The sequence below is a fragment of the Heptranchias perlo genome, chromosome 6 (genome assembly GCF_035084215.1).
Source record: "Heptranchias perlo isolate sHepPer1 chromosome 6, sHepPer1.hap1, whole genome shotgun sequence".
Taxonomy (NCBI): Eukaryota; Metazoa; Chordata; class Chondrichthyes; order Hexanchiformes; family Hexanchidae; genus Heptranchias; species Heptranchias perlo.
In genome coordinates this window covers 57,735,366-57,762,233 of record NC_090330.1, presented here as the reverse complement: position 1 = coordinate 57,762,233, position 26,868 = coordinate 57,735,366, and the positions used below count along the sequence as shown (strand labels likewise).

Genomic DNA, 26,868 nt, shown 5'->3' with positions numbered 1-26,868 from the left:
TTATATCAAAGTCTCCTTTTTCCTGACATGAATAAGTTTGGCTGTATTAATCCAGTTCGCAGTGGCTATGAGCCCAGAATCTGGTACTAATTGGCAATTTCACACAGTAAGACCACAATGACGACTGATTCTGGAAATGAAAAATAAAAAAAAACAGATGCAATCGGGACTGAGGCACATTGTTGAGACAAAGGAGGGAGCTTTACTTTGCAGTCAGCTACTTGACCCAAGAGTGCCTGGCACTAGCACTGGATGTCCAAAATGGGAAAGTGTTCTATTCCCTAGCACTGATACTCCTGGTCTTGAATGCAACTTTGAAAAAAAAGTGTATTGGGTCAAGTATCTTGTCTTTTTAAAGTCAGTATATATACACACACACACATATATCATACTGCAGAAAATAAAATGGACCTTTTGTTCATGCTGCATAGAACATTACTTTTGGCATGGAATTTAATTTGACATTTTCCCCCAAAAGTGACAAACGAAATTATAAAAATAAGCATTGTAATGTAAAGGGTTTTAAAACTGCCAATTCCTCCAACAGAAATACATATTTTACCTATTATATAAGGCAGCATCTTGCTGTTCATAGTACACTAAACAAATGGCTAATACAATGGAAGCAACTCAATCAATTCTTGTTCACAGGCATCTCTGTTGATTTTTTAACCAAATATACACATTAAAAACTTACCCATATTGGTATAGTACTCTGTGACCTGCAAACTCCTGATGCAAGGTTTGAAAATTGAGACTGATCCTGTTGATGAGCCTCCAACTCATGTTCACGTTCTAGTATAGCAGCAGTTCCTTCTTTTGGATGAGATAACTGCTCAGATTGCGTCTGGTGATTATGCTCTGAAACATGTTGCACTTCACTACCAATGCAATTTTGTTTCTCTGGTAACATTGACTTAGAGGCTTCATTAGCTAGATTTTTCAGAGTAGCTGCTTCATCCACCTCATTTGAGTTTATCTCCTTGGTAAATGTGATGACCCGTGGAGTTATATACTCACAGTCCGCTAGCTGTTTTCCATTTTGATCATCACAAATGTGACACTCACCATTTACTGTACTCAATGTTGCATTTAGTTGAAAGAACGAACCAGAATGCTCCCATGAGTTGTCTCCATCATCTCTTCGCAAATTTTCAATGGCCAAGTCAGAACAAGTTGATCGGTTTACAGAGCCCGGAGTCCACGAAGCAGCACCTACAGTTTCTGGTCTTATAAGGCCAGGCGGAGGAAGGTATTCACTGTTTGTTGAAGAAGTTTCATTATTAAATCCTTGTTCTGAAGCTCTGACATATGTTAGACTTCCACCAGAGTGGCCTGTGTTCAAACTGTATTCACTTGGAGTAATTTCCAGTTGAAGCAGTTGAAAAGATTCCAACCCACCATCTTCTACAAAATAGAATCATCTTTAGTCACATAATACATAACACAGCTTCAGCAAAAATAAATTAGATTCCACACTAAGCATCAGGTTAGCCATTAGTCATTTATATTACATCCTCTGCTTATTGCACACCAAAACATTTTTTTCCCCTGTTGTATTTACTGAAACTGAATTTTAATAAAACATGTGTATAGACTTATGAAATAATTCCTAGGTTCAGTTACAAATACAATGAATTATTATGGCAACATTTCACTTCTTCCAGACAGGTGAATGGGATACAGGTTTGCAGCGTGCTCAGTTTCAAAAAGAACCCAATTGGCTGATGAGAGAAAATGGCACTTAAAAACACTGCTAAAATTTGGTGAAACATTTTAATATCTTCAAAAGAACATTGCTACATTAGTCAACAAAAATAATGTAAGTAGAGGTAGAAGCTTATTAGAATATATAACATAAAAGCTTCCTAAAAGTTTAGTCTCACCTCTGAAGATAAAATGCAAAGTTACTTTGAAAGCTGATTATTAGCTGTCACTTACAAACACTAGTCACCACTCACATTTGTGGTTAGATGTTTCAGTCAAAATATAAATAAATTGGACAATAATACTGCATTATGAACATACGTGTAAAAAAATTGGATTTCTCCTCTGAGCCATCAGAAATGCTCGGAATTAGCAAATGAAAGATGATAATCCTCAGGCAGGATCGACCTCTTGTGTGATACCTTGTAAATCATGTAGCACGTTTACCATGTGCTCTTTACATTTAAAATAGGGGTCCCCAGAAAATGGTGTCCAAATAAAGAATCACCACCCATATGCAGCACTCCCTCTATTTACTTTTCTTTCTATATCACTTTGGGCGTGTCTATATTTTTCATAGCTACGCATGCACAAATTAATTAGCCATTACTGTAAGCTAACCCTCCAAGTCACACACCATCCTGACTTGGAAATATATTGCCGTTCCTTCATCATCGCTGGGTCAAAATCCTGGAACTCCCTACCTAACAGCATTGTGGAAGAACCTTCACCGCACGGACTGCAGCGGTTCAAGAAGGCGGCTCACCACCATCTTCTCAAGAGCAATTAGGGACGGGCAATAAATGCTGGCCTTGCCAGTGACTCCCACATCCCATGAATGAATAAAAAAAAACCAACACATATTGTTCAAACTTTCCATGGAAATGTAGCATCAGCAGAGATGATAGTTTACTGCTTTGATTTATTTGTGTGAAGAGAAAAGATTCAAAACCTTTCAATGGAGCTGAATTCATATGGTTATCTTTATTGTTTTTTTACACTTTTAACTCTTGTTGGGAAACTATGATTCATATTTAAACTTAAATACTTTCACTTGATATTAATGCTTTTGCTGAAATACTGTTTTGACAACTGCCAAATTTAGTTCTATCCCCAGGATTTCTTGAAATAGCTCTAGTAACTAGTGGTTCAGTAAGTAGCCAGAGTACTCATTGTGGTTGCGTGCGATGAACTGAATAGATGCTGAACCAGTTCTAAGTGCCTGAAAGATTAAACATGCAATCTCATGGAACCTGTTCTGTGCATTTAGTAGGCCAGTATAGGAGTCAAAATCACAAGACTCAAAATTGGATCTGCAATGCACTCAGAACTCGAGTATGGGAAAGTCATATCCAGGCGTACCACTGATGGCGGGAGGACTGCACATTTGCTGTGAATGGCACCTATGTATTGCAGTGAAAACCATAGTCTTCTAGCCTCGATGCACATGAGCACAGCTCAGGAATCAGGATTCCAAATCACAACGACCTTGTTGTAAATGAGACAGCCCAGATTTATAGCAGAAATACTCAGTGTAAAACTACTGGAATTTTCTGGATGTGAGGATAAACTGAGTGTTATATTCCACATATCTGCGGTCTTTAACCAAATTTACAAGGCCAAACTTCAATCGTTGGTACCTGTGGTAACTTTTGAATAGGGCAATTAATTATGAGATGTGATTTGTTATTGTACAAATACCAGCAATTTTCGTAATCACAATTTTGCATACAAAGTCTGAGGCATTCAGACAGCAGGTTGCACTACATAGGTAAGTGTAGAAGTTTGCAGGATTTGGTGCAGTCTGTTGCACTGCATCAAGTCACTTGCCTACTAATAAGGTTATGTTCATGTAACCTTTATTTTTGTATTCAAAATTGTAGAACTGAAAATTAACTTTTGGTCCAAAACAGTTTCCCCAGCTATATATCTTTTTCCTGACCATTTTACAGACAAGTATTCAGGCATAACAATAGACATTGTGTACCTTAATACTACATTGGAAGGAACCAGTACTTTTTTTTTTCTTAATTTCAGATAGACACTTACCCACATTATAGTCCTGCTGAATATATTCCTTCCTTTGATTTATATTGCAAGCTGTTCTCCCATGGTCAGGAGCGGATACAATGCTGTCAGTGAAGGACTGGATCTCTGAGCTCATGGCTGGGTTAGAATGCTGATTTTCTGAGGCGTTGTCAGGATTAAGGGCATCTGAATTCTGTAACAATTTTTTTAAAAATTGACTTCGAAGAGTTTTCTCCATTTTTCCAAAATGAGGCATTTTTCATACAACTTAGAAGAACTGAACTTTCAGTAACGTTCCTATGTGTTTTTAGATTCTGACAACACGATCATCTGACCTTTCCCACTCCTGCACTGCATGAATAAAACATGCCACACTCAGGAGGCTTCAGACAACTGTAACTCTGAAACCTCAAAGAAGGTAAGACCATAAGAGATAGGAGCAGGTGTAGCATTTGGCCCCTCGAGCCTGCTCCACCATTCAATGAGATCATGGCTGATCTGATTTTTACCTCAACTCTAAAGGTAGGATGAAGACAATCCTATCATGTAGGTAACCATCTAGACTTTCAACATTCCTCACACGCCTCAAGAAACCGATGCATTAGTGATATCAGGAAAAAGGTCCTTGCAGGGCAGCAGCCACCTGTAAAGCAACTTGGGATATCCTTTAGAGTCATAGAGTCATACAGCACGGATAGAGGCCCTTCGGCCCATCGTGTCCGCGCCGGCCATCAGCCCTGTCTACTCTAATCCCATATTCCAGCATTTGGTCCGTAGCCTTGTATGCTATGGCATTTCAAGTGCTCATCCAAATGCTTCTTGAATGCTGTGAGGGTTCCTGCCTCCACAACCCTTTCAGACAGTGAGTTCCAGACTCCAACCACCCTCTGGGTGAAAAAGTTCTTTCTCAAATCCCCTCTAAACCTCCCACCTTTTACCTTGAATCTATGTCCCCTTGTTATAGTACCCTCAACGAAGGGAAAAAGCTCCTTAGTATCCATCCTATCTGTGCCCCTCATAATTTTGTACACCTCAATCATGTCCCCCCTCAGCCTCCTCTGCTCCAAGGAAAACAAACCCAATCTTCCCAGTCTCTCTTCATAGCTGAAGCGCTCCAGCCCTGGTAACATCCTGGTGAATCTCCTCTGCACCCTCTCCAAAGCGATCACATCCTTCCTGTAGTGTGGCGACCAGAACTGCACACAGTACTCCAGCTGTGGCCTAACCAGTGTTTTATACAGCTCCATCATAACCTCCTTGCTCTTATATTCTATGCCTCGGCTAATAAAGGCAAGTATCCCATATGCCTTCTTTACCACCTTATCTACCTGTTCCGCCGCCTTCAGGGATCTGTGAACTTGCACACCAAGATCCCTCTGACCCTCTGTCTTGCCTAGGGTCCTCCCATTCATTGTGTATTCCCTTGCCTTGTTAGTCCCTCCAAAGTGCATCACCTCGCACTTAAAGGCACTTTGTAAATTAAAATTGTTATATTTGTGTGTCCTAGTTTTTCAGTCGCAGCCTCTTAACGGATCCTCTATATCCTTGAACCTTAGTCATTTCAAGATCTCAATCATATCCCCCTCAGTTTTCTAGCGAAAGAGTCCCTGTTCTTTGAGCCTATCCTTATACGTTTTATTCTCTAGCCCCTTCGTTGTTTTAGTAGTTCGCCTCTGTACCATTTCTAACTCAGTTACATCTTTTCTAATGTGGGTTCCAGAGTTTCATACAATATCAAGGTGCAGCCTGATCAATGCTCTACATATAGTGGCAGTATGACTTCCTTAAACTGACACTGTGCCTCTTCTTATACAACCGAACATCCATTTGTTTTTTGATGACCAGAGGCTGGATTGATATCTTGAGGGATCTAGTTTGCAATGACTCCCAGATCCCTTTACTGATTAAAAAGATGCCACTGAATTGAACAGACAATCCAAAGTTAGCACAGGCCAAAATCATTTTCCTGTTTGGTCCAAAACAAATTAAAGAAGTTTTTAAAATGGCATGGAAGTGGTAACGGTCACTTGGACAACATTTCATGTCAGTGTCACATCACATCAAAAATCTTTAAGGAAAGCTGTTCTTTGTGAAATTTTCCCATTCGAAATGGTACCAATGCTTAGTTCTCTTTGAAGACATATGAAGGATACAAAGAATGGAAAATGTGTGTTACAAATGTCAGTAACTGAAATAAGCTCTACAGGAATTCAGAATGAAATAAATACTTGGATTGATGCAGCAGCTTATTAAGTCATTGAAATGTCTCCTTTACACAGTGACTTATCTAAGCAAACACACCAGTAACATTCCATAGACAGTAATGAGATGAGAGACATGTTTCTTTTTGGTGGTATTTGTTGAGGGAGGAATGCTGATCAGGATATCAGAGTTTCCTGTTCAAATTGGGCATTAACATCGACCTGAACGGGAAGATGGGATCTCAGTTTAATGTCTCCTCTGAAGGACAGCACAGTCAACAATGCAGCACCCCTCGGCACTGGAATATCAGTCTTGTTTATGCATTAAAGTTCTATGGGGAGCTTTATATAGTGCCTTTAAAGTAGTAAAAATAACCCAAGGTGCTTCACAGGAATATTATCAGAGGTGATGCCTCTGGTATTCGCGCATTTTTCTACCTCTGTCCACTTGTACAGGGCAACTTCCCTGGATATCTTCCTACTGCCAGTTGGATAGAACCTCTCCCTCCTCCTGCTGACATCCTCCACCTCCTGCAGCCCGACATTGCGTTCATCCCTGCTGGTCATTTGGCCACTTCCCACCAGTTTCAGGTGGGAATCTCACTGGCGACATGCAATGGCCCGGCAATTAAAATATCCCAGTTCTCACTCTGCTGTGGTCAGGATGGTTTGCTGTCTGCCTCAGCCCCCGCCCACCTGATTCCCGCCAGAGATAAAATCGGGGCTTATGACTCAAGGTAGGACAAGACTGGTTGATTATTTTCAGAATATCACAACTGATCCTGAAACCACACAATTCCACTCCATCCTATTTGAACAGAAGTCTTTTTGCTTCAAATGTGAACTGAACACCAAGGTCTCACTTGCAGATTTTAGATGATCAAACAATGCCAATGATCAAAAGTGGGTACCTTGATTACAGCAGCACATTTGTACAATGCAAGTCTACAAAAATAGCATCAACATACAGTGCAATACAGGAACATTAGAAAACATTTTTAAAAAGTTTTAAAAAAAACACAAGAACTTGTTTAAAAGGATTAAGTGGCCATTAAATAATTAACCATGATAAATTATGGAGATCTGAATTAGCAGCGAGAACAACTTTTTCCCCTAGTGTGGAACAGCAGCAGCTGGTACTGACAACAGAGGAAAAAGTAGCAACGTTTAAATACTAGACAAGGCTTTATATACAGTGCAGACTTAGGGGGGGGAAATTAGAAGAGGAAATCATATATAGCTCATGGGGGCATGGGAAGAATTGAATTCTCAAAAGAGACAATGCCTAACAATTTTTTGGATGATAGCCTATTCAAAACATGGATGTATGAATAAAAGAAAAAAACATTCAACAATGTACTATTAAAATAATAGTTGAAAATCTGCAGTGGTCCACAAGGTACAGCTAACACCATATGCTTTTCTTTATAAGTTACAACAGTGTTCCAAATGAAATAAGACATTTTTCAAACTAAATACCTTTCTGGTAGTAATTCAAGGAGAAATCAAAATACTCTGAACCAGATTACATTCTCTGCTTCTAGGGTAGCTTTTGCTGGCACAAGGGATAATTCTAGCGATCGCTATCAATTGCAATTACCTTGGCTATGCTTCTTATGATAGATTTTTCACTGGATTGATAAAAATTCCTTTAGCATCCAGTATCTTACCCTAAAAACTATACAGTTTTTAGTAGTAACTGATATGTACATCTCCTTGCCCATAACCTCAAAGACTTCTCCACTGCAACTTGATTACATCTTTAGAATACAATTGGTTTGCTGTAACATAACCTACAAATATATATTTTGGTTTGACTACAAAGCAATATAAGTATTATGTGCATACATCAAGGTCAGTGTCTTAGCAACAAAATCAAAACTATTCTTAGCACCTTGCTGGAAGTAGAAGATAATGAAGAACTTGAAATGCCAAAATCAGGTCTGGACTCCAAAGGCTGGAATTCTAGATTTGAATCCTGCTGGGAAAACTGCAGTGGAAGATAGAAATTAGGGTCTCCTGGGTCTGAAATATCATGACCAGTTGTAGATCCTGAAAAAAAATATATAGGGAAAAATCAGCAAGCTCATTTTTACAACAATTGAAATACAATTGCACAATTTTCAAGGAAAGTGCAGTACTGAAGAAACTGAACAAAGATATCGCTAAAGTGAACATTTGCACAGCAATAGGATTTATTAAAAATTAAGCCAGGCTCCTGTTGGCTCAGTAAATTTATCCAGTGAGCAGATAATCCATAAAAATTGAGAAAGTCCCAGGATACAACTGGCCTCAGCACTCCCAGATAAGGGATTTGGGGAGGGGGGAGGTGCAAAGGGAAGTTCCTTGCTAAAAGTGCCTGTGTCTGGGCATTAAGCGAGAACCAGGATTGGTATAGTCTAGAATGCTCACACTGCAGGCTCACACATGACCAACGGCCAGAGAGTATCCAGAAAACGTAAACCTACAAAAGGCCTTCAGGAAAGGTGTTGTTGGGAATAAGAAAACCGGCAAGAAAAGGTAATACTGTATGTCTTTTCTTGTTTTCACTTTTATTCTTCCTGTTTCCTGTTCATAAACAACTTGATTTTGGACTGTTATCAAACTGCATTGTTATGTTGTGGCAGCAATCCTGACAATAAAACACTTTATATTGGCTTAGTTACTCTCATCTTAAAGCATAATAAACAATTGACTCTGATGCGTACTGTTACACTTGGAGAATAATTTTGTGTGAAAACTCCCGAAGATCTAGAACAGAACTCATCCATCTGGAAACTATAAAACAAACTGTATTATTTGGGTTAATAAAGTTGCTCCAGACAAATTGCTTACACGGAGTATGGGTTCAAAAACCAGGGGACATAATTTTCAAATTATGCAACAGTATGCATGGATTTTAGGCAGAACTATTTCACAACAAGGGTAATAAATGTACAGAATAAATTTTCAGAGAAGGCTGTTTTGATCAAAACTTTAAATTAGGATCAAAAGACAATTGGATAGGTTTTCAGAGAAGGAAGGAATCGAGGGGTGGGATGAGAAGGCAGAAAATGCGGGGCTGAGGAATACACAATGAATGGGAGGACCCTAGGCAAGACAGAGGGTCAGAGGGATCTTGGTGTGCAAGTTCACAGATCCCTGAAGGCGGCGGAACAGGTAGATAAGGTGGTAAAGAAGGCATATGGGATACTTGCCTTTATTAGCCGAGGCATAGAATATTATGCGGATATTACACAGTGTGCTCAGAGTTCGGTACGTGTGGGAGTTGAAGGGTTAATCTCTTTAAATCTAGTGCATATTGCTTCAACTGTTTAAGGTCAATTAAAAAGTTTAAATTTCTAAGTTTCTGTCAGGTGTGGGAGTTGAAGGGTTAATCTCTTTAAATCTAGTGCATATTGCTTCAACTGTTTAAGGTCAATTAAAAAGTTTAAATTTCTAAGTTTCTGTCTGGCTTCAGCAGAGAGCTGCTGTAGCAAGTTAATTGGTTAGCTAGATTCAATTGGTCCCTGAAGGTGGGGCAGGCCTGACTCATCTGAGTCTCAACTGCAGAAATACAGGGGCCTGTCAGTGCGGACTGCACGGTGTGCGGATATTACACAGTGTGCTGAGAGTTCGGTACGTGTGGGAGTTGAAGGGTTAATCTCTTTAAATCTAGTGCATATTGCTTCAACTGTTTAAGGTCAATTAAAAAGTTTAAATTTCTAAGTTTCTGTCTGGCTTCAGCAGAGAGCTGCTGTAGCAAGTTAATTGGTTAGCTAGATTCAATTGGTCCCTGAAGGTGGGGCAGGCCTGACTCATCTGAGTCTCAACTGCAGAAATACAGGGGCCTGTCAGTGCGGACTGCACGGTGTGCGGATATTACACAGTGTGCTGAGAGTTCGGTACGTGTGGGAGTTGAAGGGTTAATCTCTTTAAATCTAGTGCATATTGCTTCAACTGTTTAAGGTCAATTAAAAAGTTTAAATTTCTAAGTTTCTGTCTGGCTTCAGCAGAGAGCTGCTGTAGCAAGTTAATTGGTTAGCTAGATTCAATTGGTCCCTGAAGGTGGGGCAGGCCTGACTCATCTGAGTCTCAACTGCAGAAATACAGGGGCCTGTCAGTGCGGACTGCACGGTGTGCGGATATTACACAGTGTGCTGAGAGTTCGGTACGTGTGGGAGTTGAAGGGTTAATCTCTTTAAATCTAGTGCATATTGCTTCAACTGTTTAAGGTCAATTAAAAAGTTTAAATTTCTAAGTTTCTGTCTGGCTTCAGCAGAGAGCTGCTGTAGCAAGTTAATTGGTTAGCTAGATTCAATTGGTCCCTGAAGGTGGGGCAGGCCTGACTCATCTGAGTCTCAACTGCAGAAATACAGGGGCCTGTCAGTGCGGACTGCACGGTGTGCGGATATTACACAGTGTGCTGAGAGTTCGGTACGTGTGGGAGTTGAAGGGTTAATCTCTTTAAATCTAGTGCATATTGCTTCAACTGTTTAAGGTCAATTAAAAAGTTTAAATTTCTAAGTTTCTGTCTGGCTTCAGCAGAGAGCTGCTGTAGCAAGTTAATTGGTTAGCTAGATTCAATTGGTCCCTGAAGGTGGGGCAGGCCTGACTCATCTGAGTCTCAACTGCAGAAATACAGGGGCCTGTCAGTGCGGACTGCACGGTGTGCGGATATTACACAGTGTGCTGAGAGTTCGGTACGTGTGGGAGTTGAAGGGTTAATCTCTTTAAATCTAGTGCATATTGCTTCAACTGTTTAAGGTCAATTAAAAAGTTTAAATTTCTAAGTTTCTGTCTGGCTTCAGCAGAGAGCTGCTGTAGCAAGTTAATTGGTTAGCTAGATTCAATTGGTCCCTGAAGGTGGGGCAGGCCTGACTCATCTGAGTCTCAACTGCAGAAATACAGGGGCCTGTCAGTGCGGACTGCACGGTGTGCGGATATTACACAGTGTGCTGAGAGTTCGGTACGTGTGGGAGTTGAAGGGTTAATCTCTTTAAATCTAGTGCATATTGCTTCAACTGTTTAAGGTCAATTAAAAAGTTTAAATTTCTAAGTTTCTGTCTGGCTTCAGCAGAGAGCTGCTGTAGCAAGTTAATTGGTTAGCTAGATTCAATTGGTCCCTGAAGGTGGGGCAGGCCTGACTCATCTGAGTCTCAACTGCAGAAATACAGGGGCCTGTCAGTGCGGACTGCACGGTGTGCGGATATTACACAGTGTGCTGAGAGTTCGGTACGTGTGGGAGTTGAAGGGTTAATCTCTTTAAATCTAGTGCATATTGCTTCAACTGTTTAAGGTCAATTAAAAAGTTTAAATTTCTAAGTTTCTGTCTGGCTTCAGCAGAGAGCTGCTGTAGCAAGTTAATTGGTTAGCTAGATTCAATTGGTCCCTGAAGGTGGGGCAGGCCTGACTCATCTGAGTCTCAACTGCAGAAATACAGGGGCCTGTCAGTGCGGACTGCACGGTGTGCGGATATTACACAGTGTGCTGAGAGTTCGGTACGTGTGGGAGTTAGGTGAAGTGGGGGAAGGAGGTGCTGCTTTGCCTTGCTTTTCTTGCAGAGCGGTAGTGGACCTGAGAGCGGTGAGCGGCGGGAGAGAGCGAGACCAGAGCGGAGATATAAACAGCGCGGAGAGAGCGAGACCAGAGCTTACTCTGAGAGCGAGACTCTGAGACCAGCGGCAGTTCGGGGTGACGTCACCAGTCAGAAAGTGACGCGGCACAGGGGAGGCAGCTGATTGGTGAGTAGGTTCAGGTGAGTATTTCTACCATTTTACTGTAAGTAAAGTAATAAGAAAGGGAAGATCTGCAGGTTTTATAGCAGATAGTGTTTTTTTTTTAGTGAACCTAGGTCCCTAGTATAGTTAACATTTTCTAATTTCAACGTAATTTAAAAGGGGTAACTCAGCTAAGGCAAGTCATGGCAGCAGACCTCGCACCCGTGATATGCTCCTCCTGCAAGATGTGGGAAGTCATGGACACTACCAGTGTCCCTGCCGACCATGTGTGCGGGAAGTGTGTCCACCTGCAGCTACTGACCGATCGTATCTCGGAGCTGGAGCTGCGGGTGGACTCACTGTGGAGCATCCGCGATGCAGAGAAACTCGTGGATAGCACGTTTAGCGAGTTGGTCACACCGCAGGTAAAGGGTATACAGGCAGGAAGTGAATGGGTGACCACCAGGAAGAGTAAGAGATGCAGGCAGGTAGTGCAGGGGTCCCCTGTGGCCATCCCCCTCTCAAACAGATATGCCACTTTGGATGCTGTTGGGGGGGATGACTTATCAGGGGAAGGCAGCAGCAGCCAACTTCCTGGCACCACGGGTAGCTCTGCTGCACAGGCTGGGAGGAAAGAGTGGCAGAGCTATAGTGATAGGGGACTCAATTGTAAGGGGAATAGACAGGCGTTTCTGCGGCCGCAACCGAGACTCCAGGATGGTGTGTTGCCTCCCTGGTGCAAGGATCAAGGATGTCTCGGAGCGGCTACAGAACATTTTGGAGGGGGAGGGCGAACAGCCAGCTGTCGTGGTGTACATAGGCACCAACGATATAGGTAAAAAAGGGGATGAGGTCCTAAAAGCAGAATATAGGGAGTTAGGAGGTAAATTAAAAAATAGGACCTCAAAGGTAGTAATCTCAGGATTGCTGCCAGTGCCACGTGCTAGTCAGAGTAGAAATAGGAGGATATTTCAAATGAATACGTGGCTAGAGGAATGGTGCAAGGGGGAGGGATTCAAATTCCTGGGACACTGGAAACGGTTCTGGGGGAGGTGGGACCAGTACAAACTGGATGGTCTGCACCTGGGCAGGGCCGGGACCGCTGTCCTAGGAGGAGTGTTTGCTAGTGCTGTTGGGGAGGGTTTAAACTAAAGTGGCAGGGGGTTGGGAACCTGAGCAGGGAGAGAGAGGAAAGCGTAACAGGAAGGGACAGAAGGTATGGAGTAATAGGTAAAGTGTTAAAAAAGGAAAAAGCAGGAACTAAGCGTCACAAAACAGATTTGAAAGTTCTTTATCTGAATGCACGTAGCATTCGTAATAAAATGGACGAGTTAACGGCACAAATAACTACGTATGGGTATGATCTTGTGGCCATTACAGAAACATGGCTGCAGGGTGACAACGACTGGGAATTAAATATGCCAGGGTATTTAACAATCAGGAAGGACAGGCAGGAAGGAAGGGGAGGTGGGGTGGCTATGTTAATAAAGGAAGGAATCACTGTAATACAGAGAAATGATATTGGGACAAAGCATCAAGATAATGAAACAGTTTGGGTGGAGATAAGGAATAATAAGGGAAAAAAAACATTAGTGGGCGTAGTATATAGGCCTCCTAATAGTTGCAACTCTGCTGGAAGAAGTATTAATCAGGAGATAGTCGGGGCATGTAATAAGGGAACAGCCATAATTATGGGGGATTTTAATTATCATATTAACTGGACAAATCAAATTGGGCAGAGCAGCCTTGAGGACGAGTTCATTGAGTGCATCAGGGATGGATTTCTTGAGCAGTATGTAACTGATCCTACAAGGGGGCAGGCAACCTTGGACCTGGTCCTGTGTAATGAGTCAGGATTAATTAATAATGTCCTAGTTAAGGATCCCCTTGGAACGAGCGACCACAACATGGTTGAATTCCATATCCAATTAGAGGGTGAGAAGGTTGATTCTCAAACAAGCGTACTGAGCTTGAATAAAGGAGACTATGATGGTATGAGAGCGGAATTGATTAAAGTGGACTGGGAAAATAGATTAAAGGGTAAGACGGTACATGAGCAGTGGTGTTCATTTAGGGAGTTATTTTACAACTTTCAAAATAAATATATTCCACTGAGGAAAAAAGGGTGTAAAAGAAATGACAGCCACCCGTGGCTAAGTAAAGAAATCAAGGATAGTATCCGACTAAAAACAAGGACATATAAGGTAGCCAAACTTAGTGGGAGGATAGAAGATTGGGAATTCTTCAAAAGACAGCAAAAAGTAACTAAAGGATTGATTAAGAAAGGGAAGTTAGATTATGAAAAGAAATTAGCAAAAAATATAAAAACAGATAGCAAGAGTTTCTATAGTTATATAAAAAGAAAAAGGGTGGCTAAGGCAAACATAGGTCCCTTAGAGGATGAGACCGGGAAATTAATGGTGGGAAACATGGAGATGGCAAAAATGCTGAACAAATATTTTGTTTCAGTCTTTACAGTAGAGGACACTAAGAATATCCCAACACTGGACAAACAGGGGACTCTCGGGGGGGAGGAGCTAAATACGATTAAAATCACTCAGGAGATGGTACTCAGTAAAATAATGGGACTCAAGGCGGATAAATCCCCTGGACCTGATGGCTTCCATCCTAGGGTCTTGAGGGAAGTGGCAGTAGGGATTGTGGATGCTTTGGTGATAGTTTTCCAAAATTCCCTGGACTCAGGAGAGGTCCCGGCAGATTGGAAAACTGCTAATGTAACACCGTTATTTAAAAAGGGTAGTAGGCAGAAGGCTGGAAATTATAGGCCAGTTAGCTTAACATCTGTGGTGGGTAAAATTTTGGAGTCTATTATTAAGGAGACAGTAACGGAACATTTAGATAAGCATAATTTAATAGGACAAAGTCAGCATGGCTTTATGAAGGGGAAGTCATGTCTGACAAATTTGCTTGAGTTCTTCGAGGATATAACGTATAGGGTGGATAAAGGGGAACCAGTGGACGTAGTGTATTGAGACTTCCAGAAGGCATTCGACAAGGTGCCACATAAAAGATTATTACTTAAGATAAAAAATCACGGGATTGGGGGTAATATTCTGGCATGGGTGGAGGATTGGTTATCAAACAGGAAGCAGAGAGTTGGGATAAATGGTTCATTTTCGGACTGGCAACCAGTAACCAGTGGTGTTCCGCAGGGGTCGGTGCTGGGTCCCCAACTCTTTACAATCTATATTAACGATTTGGAGGAGGGGACCGAGTGCAACATATCAAAGTTTGCAGATGATACAAAGATGGGAGGGAAAGTAGAGAGTGAGGAGGACATAAAAAACCTGCAAGGGGATATAGACAGGCTGGGTGAGTGGGCGGAGATTTGGCAGATGCAATATAATATTGGAAAATGTGAGGTTATGCACTTTGGCAGGAAAAATCAGAGAGCAAGTTATTTTCTTAATGGCGAGAGACTGGAAAGTACTGCAGTACAAAGGGATCTGGGGGTCCTAGTGCAAGAAAATCAAAAAGTTGGTATGCAGGTGCAGCAGGTGATCAAGAAAGCCAACGGAATGTTGGCTTTTATTGCTAGGGGGATAGAATATAAAAACAAGGAGGTATTGCTGCAGTTATATAAGGTATTGGTGAGACCGCACCTGGAATACTGCATACAGTTTTGGTCTCCATACTTAAGAAAAGACATACTTGCTCTCGAGGCAGTACAAAGAAGGTTCACTCGGTTAATCCCGGGGATGAGGGGGCGGACATATGAGGAGAGGTTGAGTAGATTGGGACTCTACTCATTGGAGTTCAGAAGAATGAGAGGCGATCTTATTGAAACATATAAGATTGTGAAGGGTCTTGATCGGGTGGATGCAGTAAGGATGTTCCCAAAGATGGGTGAAACTAGAACTAGGGGGCATAATCTTAGAATAAGGGGCTGCTCTTTCAAAACTGAGATGAGGAGAAACTTCTTCACTCAGAGGGTGGTAGGTCTGTGGAATTTGCTGCCCCAGGAAGCTGTGGAAGCTACATCATTAGATAAATTTAAAACAGAAATAGACAGTTTCCTAGAAGTAAAGGGAATTAGGGGTTATGGGGAGCGGGCAGGAAATTGGACATGAAGCTGAGTTCGGATCGGTCAATGCCCTGTGGGTGGCGGAGAGGGCCCAGGGGCTATGTGGCCGGGTCCTGCTCCGACTTCTTGTGTTCTTTAGATTTGTGGTTGGGATCAGATCAGCCATGATCTTATTGAATGGCGGAGCAGGCTCGAGGGGCCGATTGGCCTACTCCTGCTCCAATTTCTTATGTTCTTATGTTCTTATATAAGAGCAAGGAGGTTATGATGGAGCTGTATAAAACACTGGTTAGGCCACAGCTGGAGTACTGTGTGCAGTTCTGGTCGCCACACTACAGGAAGGATGTGATCGCTTTGGAGAGGGTGCAGAGGAGATTCACCAGGATGTTACCAGGGCTGGAGCGCTTCAGCTATGAAGAGAGACTGGGAAGATTGGGTTTGTTTTCCTTGGAGCAGAGGAGGCTGAGGGGGGACATGATTGAGGTGTACAAAATTATGAGGGGCACAGATAGGATGGATACTAAGGAGCTTTTTCCCTTCGTTGAGGGTTCTATAACAAGGGGACATAGATTCAAGGTAAAAGGCGGGAGGTTTAGAGGGGATTTGAGAAAGAACTTTTTCACCCAGAGGGTGGTTGGAGTCTGGAACTCACTGTCTGAAAGGGTTGTGGAGGCAGGAACCCTCACAACATTCAAGAAGCATTTGGATGAGCACTTGAAATGCCATAGCATTTTGCTGCCCACTGCAGTGCCAAAAATAGACCAAATGCTGGAATATGGGATTAGAGTAGACAGGGCTGATGGCCGGCGCGGACACGATGGGCCGAAGGGCCTCTATCCGTGCTGTATAACTCTATGACTCTGAGATCAATCAAAAAAAATGTGGGTTTGTTGGGCCAAATGACCGTTTTCTGTTCTTGAAATTTCCCAAAGCCCTATAGGAAACAAGGAGCTCCTACCATGAGATATGACATTTTATAGTACTCACGGAAGATTTAACGTTCTTGATTTCCTTGTTCTTTAAAAGTTTAACATTTGCATACAATTACAATTAATCATCCACAATTACAGTTAATCATCCTTCACAGGGCAGATGGTGGGGGGTGGGGGGGGTGCTGGCTGGGGAGAGGAAAGAGAATCACCTCACTCAGTTGTGTACAATGCCTTGTTCTGAACCACATCTGTAGTTGTCCAGAGGCAGCAAAGATCTCAATCCACAATGCAAGCAATGTAACAGACAAAATTTACCATATCTGTTCAGTAAGTTGTATGAAGATTCCATATCCAGCTGGCTAACTGTTTTTAAAACCTGAACCCTGCATTCAAAAGTGGTGACAAATATGACATATAGAGAACTATAGAACCATTGGCCTTAAATTAATAACAGGCAAGATAACGAAAGCTATAATTGGCTCCTGTACAATCATTTAAGAGAATCAGCCAACACAGATTTAGAAGGTGGATGATCTTGCCAAATCGCCTCAACTGGACTTCTTTCAGGATGTTAATTGGGACATTCAGAAAGCTTTTGACAAAATATCAAATGATACAATGCAAGGTAGAAGATGGGAATTAATTAAAAGTTGCTTTAAATAGGAAGTTGAGTATACTAGTCAGAGGGTCAGAATGTGTTTAGGTGTTTAGTGAGGTTCTTTGGTGGTCAGTGATTGTTTCTAACCTAAATTAATAAACTGGATACAAAAACTAAGCATAGACTTGTTAAGTTTTCTGATGAGACCAAAATAAGGATATGTGTAGAGATAGAGGTAAAAGCAAAATGTTTGCAGAATTATTTAGATAGGCACTGCAGTGGGCAGCAAAATGACAGATATTGGTTATACAAATGAAAGTGAACTATCAAAGAGACTTAGTAAAGGATCTGGGAATGATGGATAACTCATCAATTTCAATATCTGGACAATGACACAGCAATTAAAAAAACCAAAAAGAATGCTGGGATATATATCAAGAACAGTAGATTGCAAGTATCTGGAGGTTATACTGGGGATTAACAATGCTTTGGTCAGACTTCATTTCGAATACTATGCTCCATTCTGGTCATCACATCATAAAAAGCATATATAAGCATCGGAGAGGACGCAGGATAGAGCAACAAGATTGATCCCTTGTGCAAAGAAAATTAACTAGGAGGAACAATTAGATAAGCTTAAGCTCTGCAGTTTAAAAAGGGAGGTTAAAGGGCACATCACTATTGTATAAAAAATATGAAACACATACACGCACAAACAAACACACACACACACAGTGTAAACTCTGAGTATTACTTCAAAGGAAGCTAAAAAAGACAACAAACCTTAATTTAAATTAGTGAAAAATATTAATGACATTCAAAAGACCTTCAGTTCAAATGTTTAGAACAATCTGCCAGGTGGGGTAGTAGAGGCAGAAACATGCAGATGTTCCAAAAGAGAGAGACTGGACACTATAAAGGAAAAGTTAAACACAGATAAGTCTTTGGCTTTTCTTATGAACAGTTCAAAAAAATTTAAATGACTTACCTTGATACTTTCCACTTGAATCCAGTAACTGGTTTAGATCTCTAGTATACTTTTCTATTATCTGTTGAATTTTGCTTCCATTAGGGCTACATTCCTCTGATTTGGAGGAAGAAAGATCTATGTCTTGGCTCGCGATTGTACCCTGGCATACAGGGAATGAAGATGATGAACTTGATGTATTAACAGGACTAACAGGTGATGTAGCAGTCGGCCGTCTTCTAGCAATGTCTTGAATGGTACAGTGATAATCACCTGTTGTTAGAAATAAAGGTAAGGGAACAGAAAAATTATGCTATTAACTGCAGTATTTGTACTCAAAATGCAACCTATGCTCTGCATTACAATAGCTACAAGATAGAAATAAAAGGTCCAAAACTAATAAAAACTTATTCTTCCTTCTCACATCTTCCCTTAGTAATGTAAGGACTGAAGTTTCATTATGCAGAGCTGAGCACTTAGTATAGATTTCAAATTGTTTGTACAACAACTTGCACTTAATATAGCACCTTTATTGTAGAAAAATGGCCCAAGGCATATCATAGAAGTATAATCAGACAGTGCAATGAATAGGAATTAATGTTACAAACCTGAACTGATGGGACCAACTCCCACTTGCCCACTTGAAGCCAAACTCCCAGTGGACAGCGTTGTGGAAGATATTTCATCTGCCTCAGGAGTTTTTTGAATAGCAGTAAATCCATAAGTATCACTGGACCAAGAGTAAGGAAATACTACCTACAGCACATAAATGATATATATAAATAAATATAAAATCTACACAGAGTTTAAAGCACAACCAGAACATTAAAAAGGGGAAATAGAATTGTTTTGTTCCAAGTATTCCCACTTCCACAAATTTCAGTCAAAACAAAATAATTATCACCTGCAAGAACAACTGTTGAAAGAGCCTTCTAGAGGCCAGCCATTTCAGGGGGTCGATTTTAGCACCCGCGATCGGGTGCGTTCCTGGCAGGGGGGGCTCCGAAAATCGTGGATTCCCGGAGCGGGTCGGAGGCCCGGCTCCAACTCGACCACTTCCAGGTTTCCCACAGACGCGCTGACATGCGCACGCAGCCCCCGCATGTGGGACTCCTGCCGGCAATTAAAGCCGGCGGGGTGCCACTTAAGCTATTTATTTTGGTATTTCAGGTCGTTTACAGACCTGATTAATAAGATATTTTAGGAGGGTTGGGATTTTACATACAACTGGGGGAAACACTCCCAGTTCAAATGGACGTGTTGCAGCCATCAGCCTGTGGCAGCTGCAAAGGTCCATTTGACAGGTGTGGGGGGGGGGGGGGGGGGGGGGGGGGGGAGACCCTCACCCATTGCAGGAGGCCACTCTGTCACTTTTGACAAAGTTTGGCCTCCACCACCAACCTCCTAACAATAAAATTCACCAACTTGCACATTTACACCGGTGTCCAGACACATGTACCTACCTTGCGGACCCCCTCAGATGTACATCTTCCGGAAGGGGGCCGCCGTAGCTGCAGTCATGACCTCCTCGGAGGGCGAACAGCATCACCAGCCTCGCCGGCCACGCTGTCCACCTGACACGTGGAGCTCCACAACACAGTGCTGTGACACATCCACCTGCACAGCAGGAGGGAGGGCAACCGCAGAGAGAGATGCGTCGCAGAGGGCACTACCCTCACCACAGGGTCCACAGACCGAGGCTCAGCTTCCTGGACCTCTCTGAGCAGCAGTGCACATGGAGGCTCGGAGTCACTCGACATGTAGTCATGGACATCTGCAGCCTCCTTCATGCCGAGCTGCTCCCGGCTGGCCCGAGCACCATCTTCTTACCTGTCACTGTCAAAGTCACCGCTGCCCTCAACAACTTCTCCTCCATATCCTTCCAGCGTGCCACCGGGGACATCGCCGACATCTCAGTCGTCTGCACAAAAGAGCCCTGCAAATACACCTACACCCACTCTGCAGTGACACAATGGGTGGCATCAGTTGTGGGTCTTCATGGTGATCCTCAGCAAAGGACATTACTGCACAAACCAGACAAGATTCGCAAAGATGTGGCAGCAGTGGTGACAATATAATATGTAATGTGAGTTGGTCAGAAATTCAATATAAGTAAAAACCATGACAAACCCTCAAACACCCTTGTGCATCCCCTTCATGCTCATGACACGTTTGCCTTACGCTGCCTACTGTACATATGTGATGCATGCCCTGTGGCTGCAGCACAGGTAGTGGCAGGTTGAGTGAGGCTGACTGTGAAAGAGATGCATGAGAGGGTGAGTATGAGATAGAGCCATGAGATTGTATGAGGATTGGGTTGCGTGGTTGTGGCGGGATGAGTACTGGCGAGGTGAGTAAGTGCAGGTAAGATGAGGATGAGGTTTGAGTGGGTGTGAGGGATGATGTGACGTGACAGAGTAGTGTTGGCAGTGCAGAAGGAGATGTGGGGTGGGGGCGGTGATGTGGCAGATGGAGTGTAGGGTAATGAGTAAGTCTACTCACTTTGGCTGACCTACTTAGGTCACTGCAGTGCCTCCTGCACTGTATGCAGGTGCGCGATATGTTGGTGGTGCAGGTGACCTCCTCTGCCACCTCGAGCCAGGCCTTCTTGGTGGCAGAGGCAGGCCGCTTCCTCCCGTCTGTCGGGGGGAAGATCTCTGTCCTCCCCCTCCTCCTCACCCCATCCAATGATACCTGGAGTGAGGCACCATTAAACCTGGGAGCAGCCTCCCCCCGGGCTGCTCCATGCTGTACTTTTTCCTATTTCTTGCAGCATCAGTCAGTGGAGGACTGCCCCTTTAAATAGAGCTCCTCCAGCTGACACAGCCTATGCCGCGCACGCGCAGTCTGCCCGCCGCGCAGCTTAGCAGTGGGGAACCCCAACAAGAGGTAAGTGGATCCAATTAGCCTGCGATTGCGTTCGGGGCAGACTGATTTCACCGGGCGCGTTACCCACACGCCCAATCGCCTCCCCCCCGCCGCCCTGGTAATATCGGGCCCCAGATCTCTGTCCCACTTCAGACACTCTAATGCTCACATTACAGAGATAATCCTTGTCTGTCCTGGAACAGTTCAATTAACTGCAATGGGAGCCGACATAAAAGATCAGACTTGGAGGTCAATCTGGAACGATACCACAACAGAAAGCTCGCTATGAAGGGCATGGGCTGGTAGTGGGTTTTTTTCTGGCATTGGGATGATTCCTGGTTGACCCCGACCACAATGAATAGAGTTGTTCTGGGATGCACATGGACTCTTTCCATAGCATGGAGCACAGATTGGCTCAGGAGGTAAGGAGATCCAAAGCGGCAGGATAAAGTGGGATTACGGCAACAACTTGCATTTTTATAGTCATCATTATGTACGGAAAGATGCCTCAAAAGCAGTTTACATAAAAGGAGAGCCAAACATGGGACACCGAGCAGAAGAGCAAACACTGACAGTTATCAAATATATCGGGCTCGATTTTCCGATGTCCCAGCAGGTGCGTTCGTGGCGGGGTGGGGGCTCCGAAAATTGGGGATTCCTGGAGCAGGTGTGGAGCCCGCTTAGATGCGCGCGCAGCCCCCGCATGCGGGACTCCCGCCTGCAATTAAAGCCGGCGGGATCCCACTTAAATCAATTAATTGGATTCTTCAGGTCATTAGGAGACCTGATTTGTAGGATATTTTAGGAGGGGTGGGATTTTCATCTAAACTGAGAGTGTTTCCCGTACTGGGGGAGCACTCCCAGTTGAAATGGACGTGTTGCAGCCACCAGCCTGTGGCATCTGCAAAGGTACATTTGACAGGTAGGGGGGGGGGGGAACGCTCACTCATTGCAGGAGGCCACTCTGTCATTTTGGACAAAGTTTGGACTGCACCACCCTCCTCCTAACAATAAAATTCACCAACTTGCAACCTCAACTCCGGTGTGCAGACACATTTACCTACCTTGCAGATCCCCTCAAACATACATCTTCTGGATGGGGGCCGCCGTAGCTGCAGTCATGACCTCCTCGGAGGACGAACAGCATCACCAGCCTCGCCGGCCACGCCGTCCACCTCTGACACGTGGAGCTCCACAACACAGTGCTGAGACACATCCACCTGCACAGCAGGAGGGAGGGCAACTGCAGAGATGCGTCGCAGAAGGCACTACCCTCGCCACAGGGTCTACAGACAGAGGCTCAGCTTCCTGGACCTCTCTGAGCAGCAGTGCACACGGAGGCTCAGAGTCACTCGACATGTAGTCGTGGACATCTGCAGTCTCCTTCATGCCGAGCTGCTCCCGGCTGGCCCAAGCACCATCTTCTTACCTGTCGCTGTCAAAGTCACCACTGCCCTCAACAACTTCTCCTCCACATCCTTCCAGTGTGCCACCGGGGACATCGCCGGCATCGCTCAGTCGTCTGCACAAAAGAGCCCTGCAAATACACCTACACCCACCTGTAGTGACACAATGGGTGGCATCAGTTGTGGGTCTTCATGGTGATCCTCAGGAAAGGCAATTATTGCACAAGCCAGACAAGATTTGCAAAGTCGTGGCAGTAGTGGTGATAACAATTTTTTGCAAAACAAACAAAAGTAAATCAAAAACATGACATTTTGTCTTACACGCTTGTGCATCCCCTTTGTGCTCACAAAACCTTCACCGTACGTTTACGGGAACCCCCTAAGTGGTGCTACCCCTGTGGCTTCAGCAGAGGTAGTGGCAGGTTGCTCTTGTCCATGCCCTGACCGATGAGATGCTTTGCGTGGACGCCCTCTGTGTTTCGGTGCCCGTGAGGGCCCCTCTAAAGACTGCTCCACCTGCACCTGTGCAGGGGCAGACTCGGCCACCTGGAGAGGGGGCAGCATTGCAGGTACTGGTCGAGAGGGGGGCAACGGGTGAGACGTGGGAGCGCTTTGAGTGGCATCCCCACTTCCCTTTCACCGTCATCCCTCTCCTGGCCCAGGCCCACATCACTCCTTCCACCCTGCTGGACGACAATTTGGAGGACTTGTGTGAAGCCTTGGAAGGCCAGTTGTAAGGCATCTGTCAGCCTGTTCAAGGCAGAAGAATGTTGCTCACCCTGAATCCGAACGGCCATTGTCAGGGCCTGAATGGACTCATTGTTGAGCCGTGCTTGACGCTCGATGGAGGAAAGGCGAGCCTCTATCGCAAACATTCCTACACCTACCCGTGACACTATCTCAGAGATGCCTCGATGTCCCTGTGACAGTATTCCACTCATGCAGGAGTTGGACTCCTCCATCCTCTGCGCGATTGTGGAGAGTGCGCGTGGCAACTGTTCCAGTACCTCGGCAATATGCTGCTGGCCCTCAATGACTCTCCTTTTCACGGCTGGCCCCCAGGGTTCAGCATCTGGGTCCAGCTGAGCAGAGCCTGGAGAAGAGTGCTCCCACCGACGCAGACTCTCCACGGCTGCCCCTGCCACCAGGGTTTGCTCGTGCTCACATGTGCGTGGAGACTCACCATGTACAAGCCCAACTAAGTGAGGACGGGGACTCACCGAGGTGTGTGTATCTGCGCTGGTGGATGGCTGGCTCAGATGTGGCGATGCATCCTCAGAGGCCGGTAGGTCCTCTGAGGAATCGCCCTCCGCAGTCACGGCGCTCGCAGACGGCCCTGCAATAGAACAGAAACCAATATTAAGCATGTTGAGGTGCTGCAGATGCCAAGTGATGCTAAGATCATTCGCTATCATGAGTGCTGAGTGTTAGATTTCTGTCACCAGCCGCTTGTGCACTCCCAGTCTCGGCGTCCGCCATGGACAGGCACTCCAGCGTCCAGCTTATTTCGAGTGCCTGCTCCTCCGCATCTGTTAAGACCACCTGGTGTGGCGGGCCCCCTCTGGTCCTTGCCCTCTCCCGGGCATTCTGGCATCTCTTCTCCTATCAAGGCAAAACACAGAGGCGTGATTGAGTGATGGTTGCATGGTGACCCGCTGTATGCATTGGTGTGGGTGGGGGTGAGCATGAGGGAGATGCATGGGAGGGTGCGTGTGAGACATAGCCATGAGATTGTATGAGGATTGGGTTTCATGGTAGTGTTCGAATGGGAACTGGGGCGGTGAGTAAGTGCAGGCAAGGTGAGGATGATGTGAGAGCGTTGTGGTGGCAGTGCAGAAGGAGTTGTGTGGTGTTTGGAGGGGATGTGGAAGGCGAAGTGTGGGTGAATGCATAAGTGTACTCACTTTGGCTGACCTGGTTAGGTCATTAAGTCGCTTCCTGCACTGGACCCAGATTCAGCACACATTGCCGCTGCTGCTGGCCTCCTCGGCCACCTCCAGCCAGGCCTTCTTGGTGGCAGAGAGAGGTCACCGCCTCCCATCCGATCGAAAAAAAATTTCCCTCCTCCTCCTCACCCCATCGAGCAGCACCTGGAGTGAGGAGTCAGAGAACCTTGGAGCAGCCTTGCCTCTGGCCTGCTCCATGATCCAAAATTGGTTCTTTGCTGCAGGAGGAGCATTGGAGGACTGCCCCTTGAAGTAGGGCTCCTCCTGCTGACAGCCTGTGATCCGGGTGCACCCGCTGCGCAGGTCTGGAACGGGAAACCCGGAAGCCATGGTAAGTGCCTTCAATTAGGCTGCGATTGCGTGCGGAGCACCCCGAATTCACTGGGCACGTTACCCATGAGTCCAGTCGACCCCCTGCTGCCAACCTGCCTCCCTCCTAATATCGGGCCCATAGATTATTTTAAGACAAGGATAGGGAAAGTACTGTCAACAGAATGTACTCCCCTTAGACTTTCCTCACCTTTTAAATCATTTAATGTAATTCAATAGTGAATTTTACTTTCAAGCTGCAAGATGTTCTAAGAAACAGTTAAAACTGCAGACAGCAGTTCATTAATATTTAACCATTTTCATGGACAAATTTCAAAAGGCCATGAAACAACCAAGAAAAGATTCAGATCTGTGAAAACAAACATTTCTGTTTAACTTTTAGCTGATGTGCTCATTAGGCAGCAAGCTGTGACTGAGCTGGATGCTGCATCATTAAGAAGCTGTTTTTAATTTGTTAGCTACATGGACCTTTATTAGAATTAATGAACATCTCTGCAGTGCTGCTACATTCAGTACTATGAATCACAGCAATCCAAACTACCCAACAGTTCAAGTACTGGACTACCATTATTGAGTGGCAAATATTTAACTGATGCATGCCAACTGGCTTGGGCCTCAGCTATTTACAATCTATAGTAATGACTTAGATAAAAAGGGACAAAGTGTAATTTATCCAAGTTTGCTGACCAGTTGTTTCGGCGCTACACAGCCTCTCCGACATCCAAGATGGCGTCTTGGATACGCACGCACGTTTCCTGCGTGATGTGCGCCAGACGCCATCTTGGTATAGGAGTTTGCGCAGACGCAGATAACCAACGCAGGAATCGTGTAAAGTAGGGAGAAAATGGCTTCAATCAGCGTGCAACGCTGATTTAAAGCGATAAGTCCCAAAATGGTGTCTAACGCTCAACTCAATGCATAGTCTTAACCCCGACCATCTGAACATGTCTTAGAGTGCCTGGAGGACCCCCCCCACCAGCGCTATTTAAAGGGACCATGCAGGATTTACAGGTTAGTGGCTGGATTGTTGCTTCTGGCTGCCGAGACATTTGTAACTGTTTTTGGAGGTCTCCTAGACTTGAATACTACAACGCGGGGACATAGCCTAACATTTAGAGCCAGGACGTACAGGAGTGAAGTTAGAAAATGTTTCTACACGCAAAGGGTGGGAGACGTTTGGAACGCTCTTCTGCAGATAGCAGTTGATGCTAGTTCACTTATGAATGTTAAATCTGAGATTGATAGATTTCTGTGAACCAAGGGTATTAAGGGATATGGGAGTAAGACGGGTATATGGAGTTAGGTCACCGGTCCACCATGATCACATTGAATGGTGGAACAGGCTCGAGGGGCTAAATGCCACTGCCACTTGCTGCCTCTTGATATGCGCCACCTTCTCCTGCAAGAAAGCAGGACGTATCTGGGTGATGTGCCTGTCATGGTTGAATAGCTGCCAGTGTGTGTGGCCTGTGAGTTGTGGGTGGATGGGCCGCTTGAAACAGTGGTAATGTGTAAGGGTGAGAGGAATCATCTGATTGGAAGAGTTGAGTACTGATGGAAAGAGTTTATTGGTATGTGGGGGGTGGGGGGGGTTTGGTGCATGGTGCAGTTGGTAGGAGACGCCACTTGACAGTTGACCTCACTCACCTGGACCACTCATGTCAAAGCATCGAATTTCTTCTTGCACTGCATCCATGCTCATGATGCTGTGAGCCTGGCATTGACTCCGTTCCCCCACTGCCTCTTGAGTATATGTCTGGAGGGCCTCTCGCATCCCCACCCCGGATATAGGATGTCCCTCCTTCTGTCCACCTCTTGCACCCAAGGTCTCTTGTGCATCAGCAGCGAACCTTGGTGCACGCACTGTCGCAGGCCTGGTACCAAGTCAGATCAGCAGATTGGTGCAGTCTGGCGTGCAGATTGTAGGATGTGGGATTTAGTAGTGCGCAACCTTTATCCAATGTTTTAACATAACTCATCAGTGTGTAAACAGAGGGAAGGGACCTGCATCTGTGTTTTAAGTGTGCGATATCTGACTCCGTGCAGACAGCAGACTGTTAGTTTTATCAAATAACAGGTACCAGCTACCTTTAAGATTTCTAAGAAACATCCTCTCTTTAAGAGATTGCGCTTCCTCTGGT

At 44.6% G+C, this 26,868-nt stretch overlaps 1 protein-coding gene across 1 annotated transcript in view; it reads right to left on the bottom strand.

Annotated features, from left to right (window-relative positions):
- The window catches only part of cep295 (centrosomal protein 295), a 133,198-nt gene that overhangs the window by 39,592 nt on the left and 66,738 nt on the right, over positions 1 to 26,868 (bottom strand). Inside the window, exons 20-24 of the mRNA XM_067986347.1 lie at positions 18,786 to 18,929; positions 18,199 to 18,450; positions 7,831 to 7,988; positions 3,757 to 3,928; positions 698 to 1,407 (exon numbers count right to left, since the gene is read on the bottom strand). Coding sequence (XP_067842448.1) covers positions 698 to 1,407; positions 3,757 to 3,928; positions 7,831 to 7,988; positions 18,199 to 18,450; positions 18,786 to 18,929 — 1,436 coding nt within the window. The remainder of the gene's footprint in view (positions 1 to 697; positions 1,408 to 3,756; positions 3,929 to 7,830; positions 7,989 to 18,198; positions 18,451 to 18,785; positions 18,930 to 26,868) is intronic.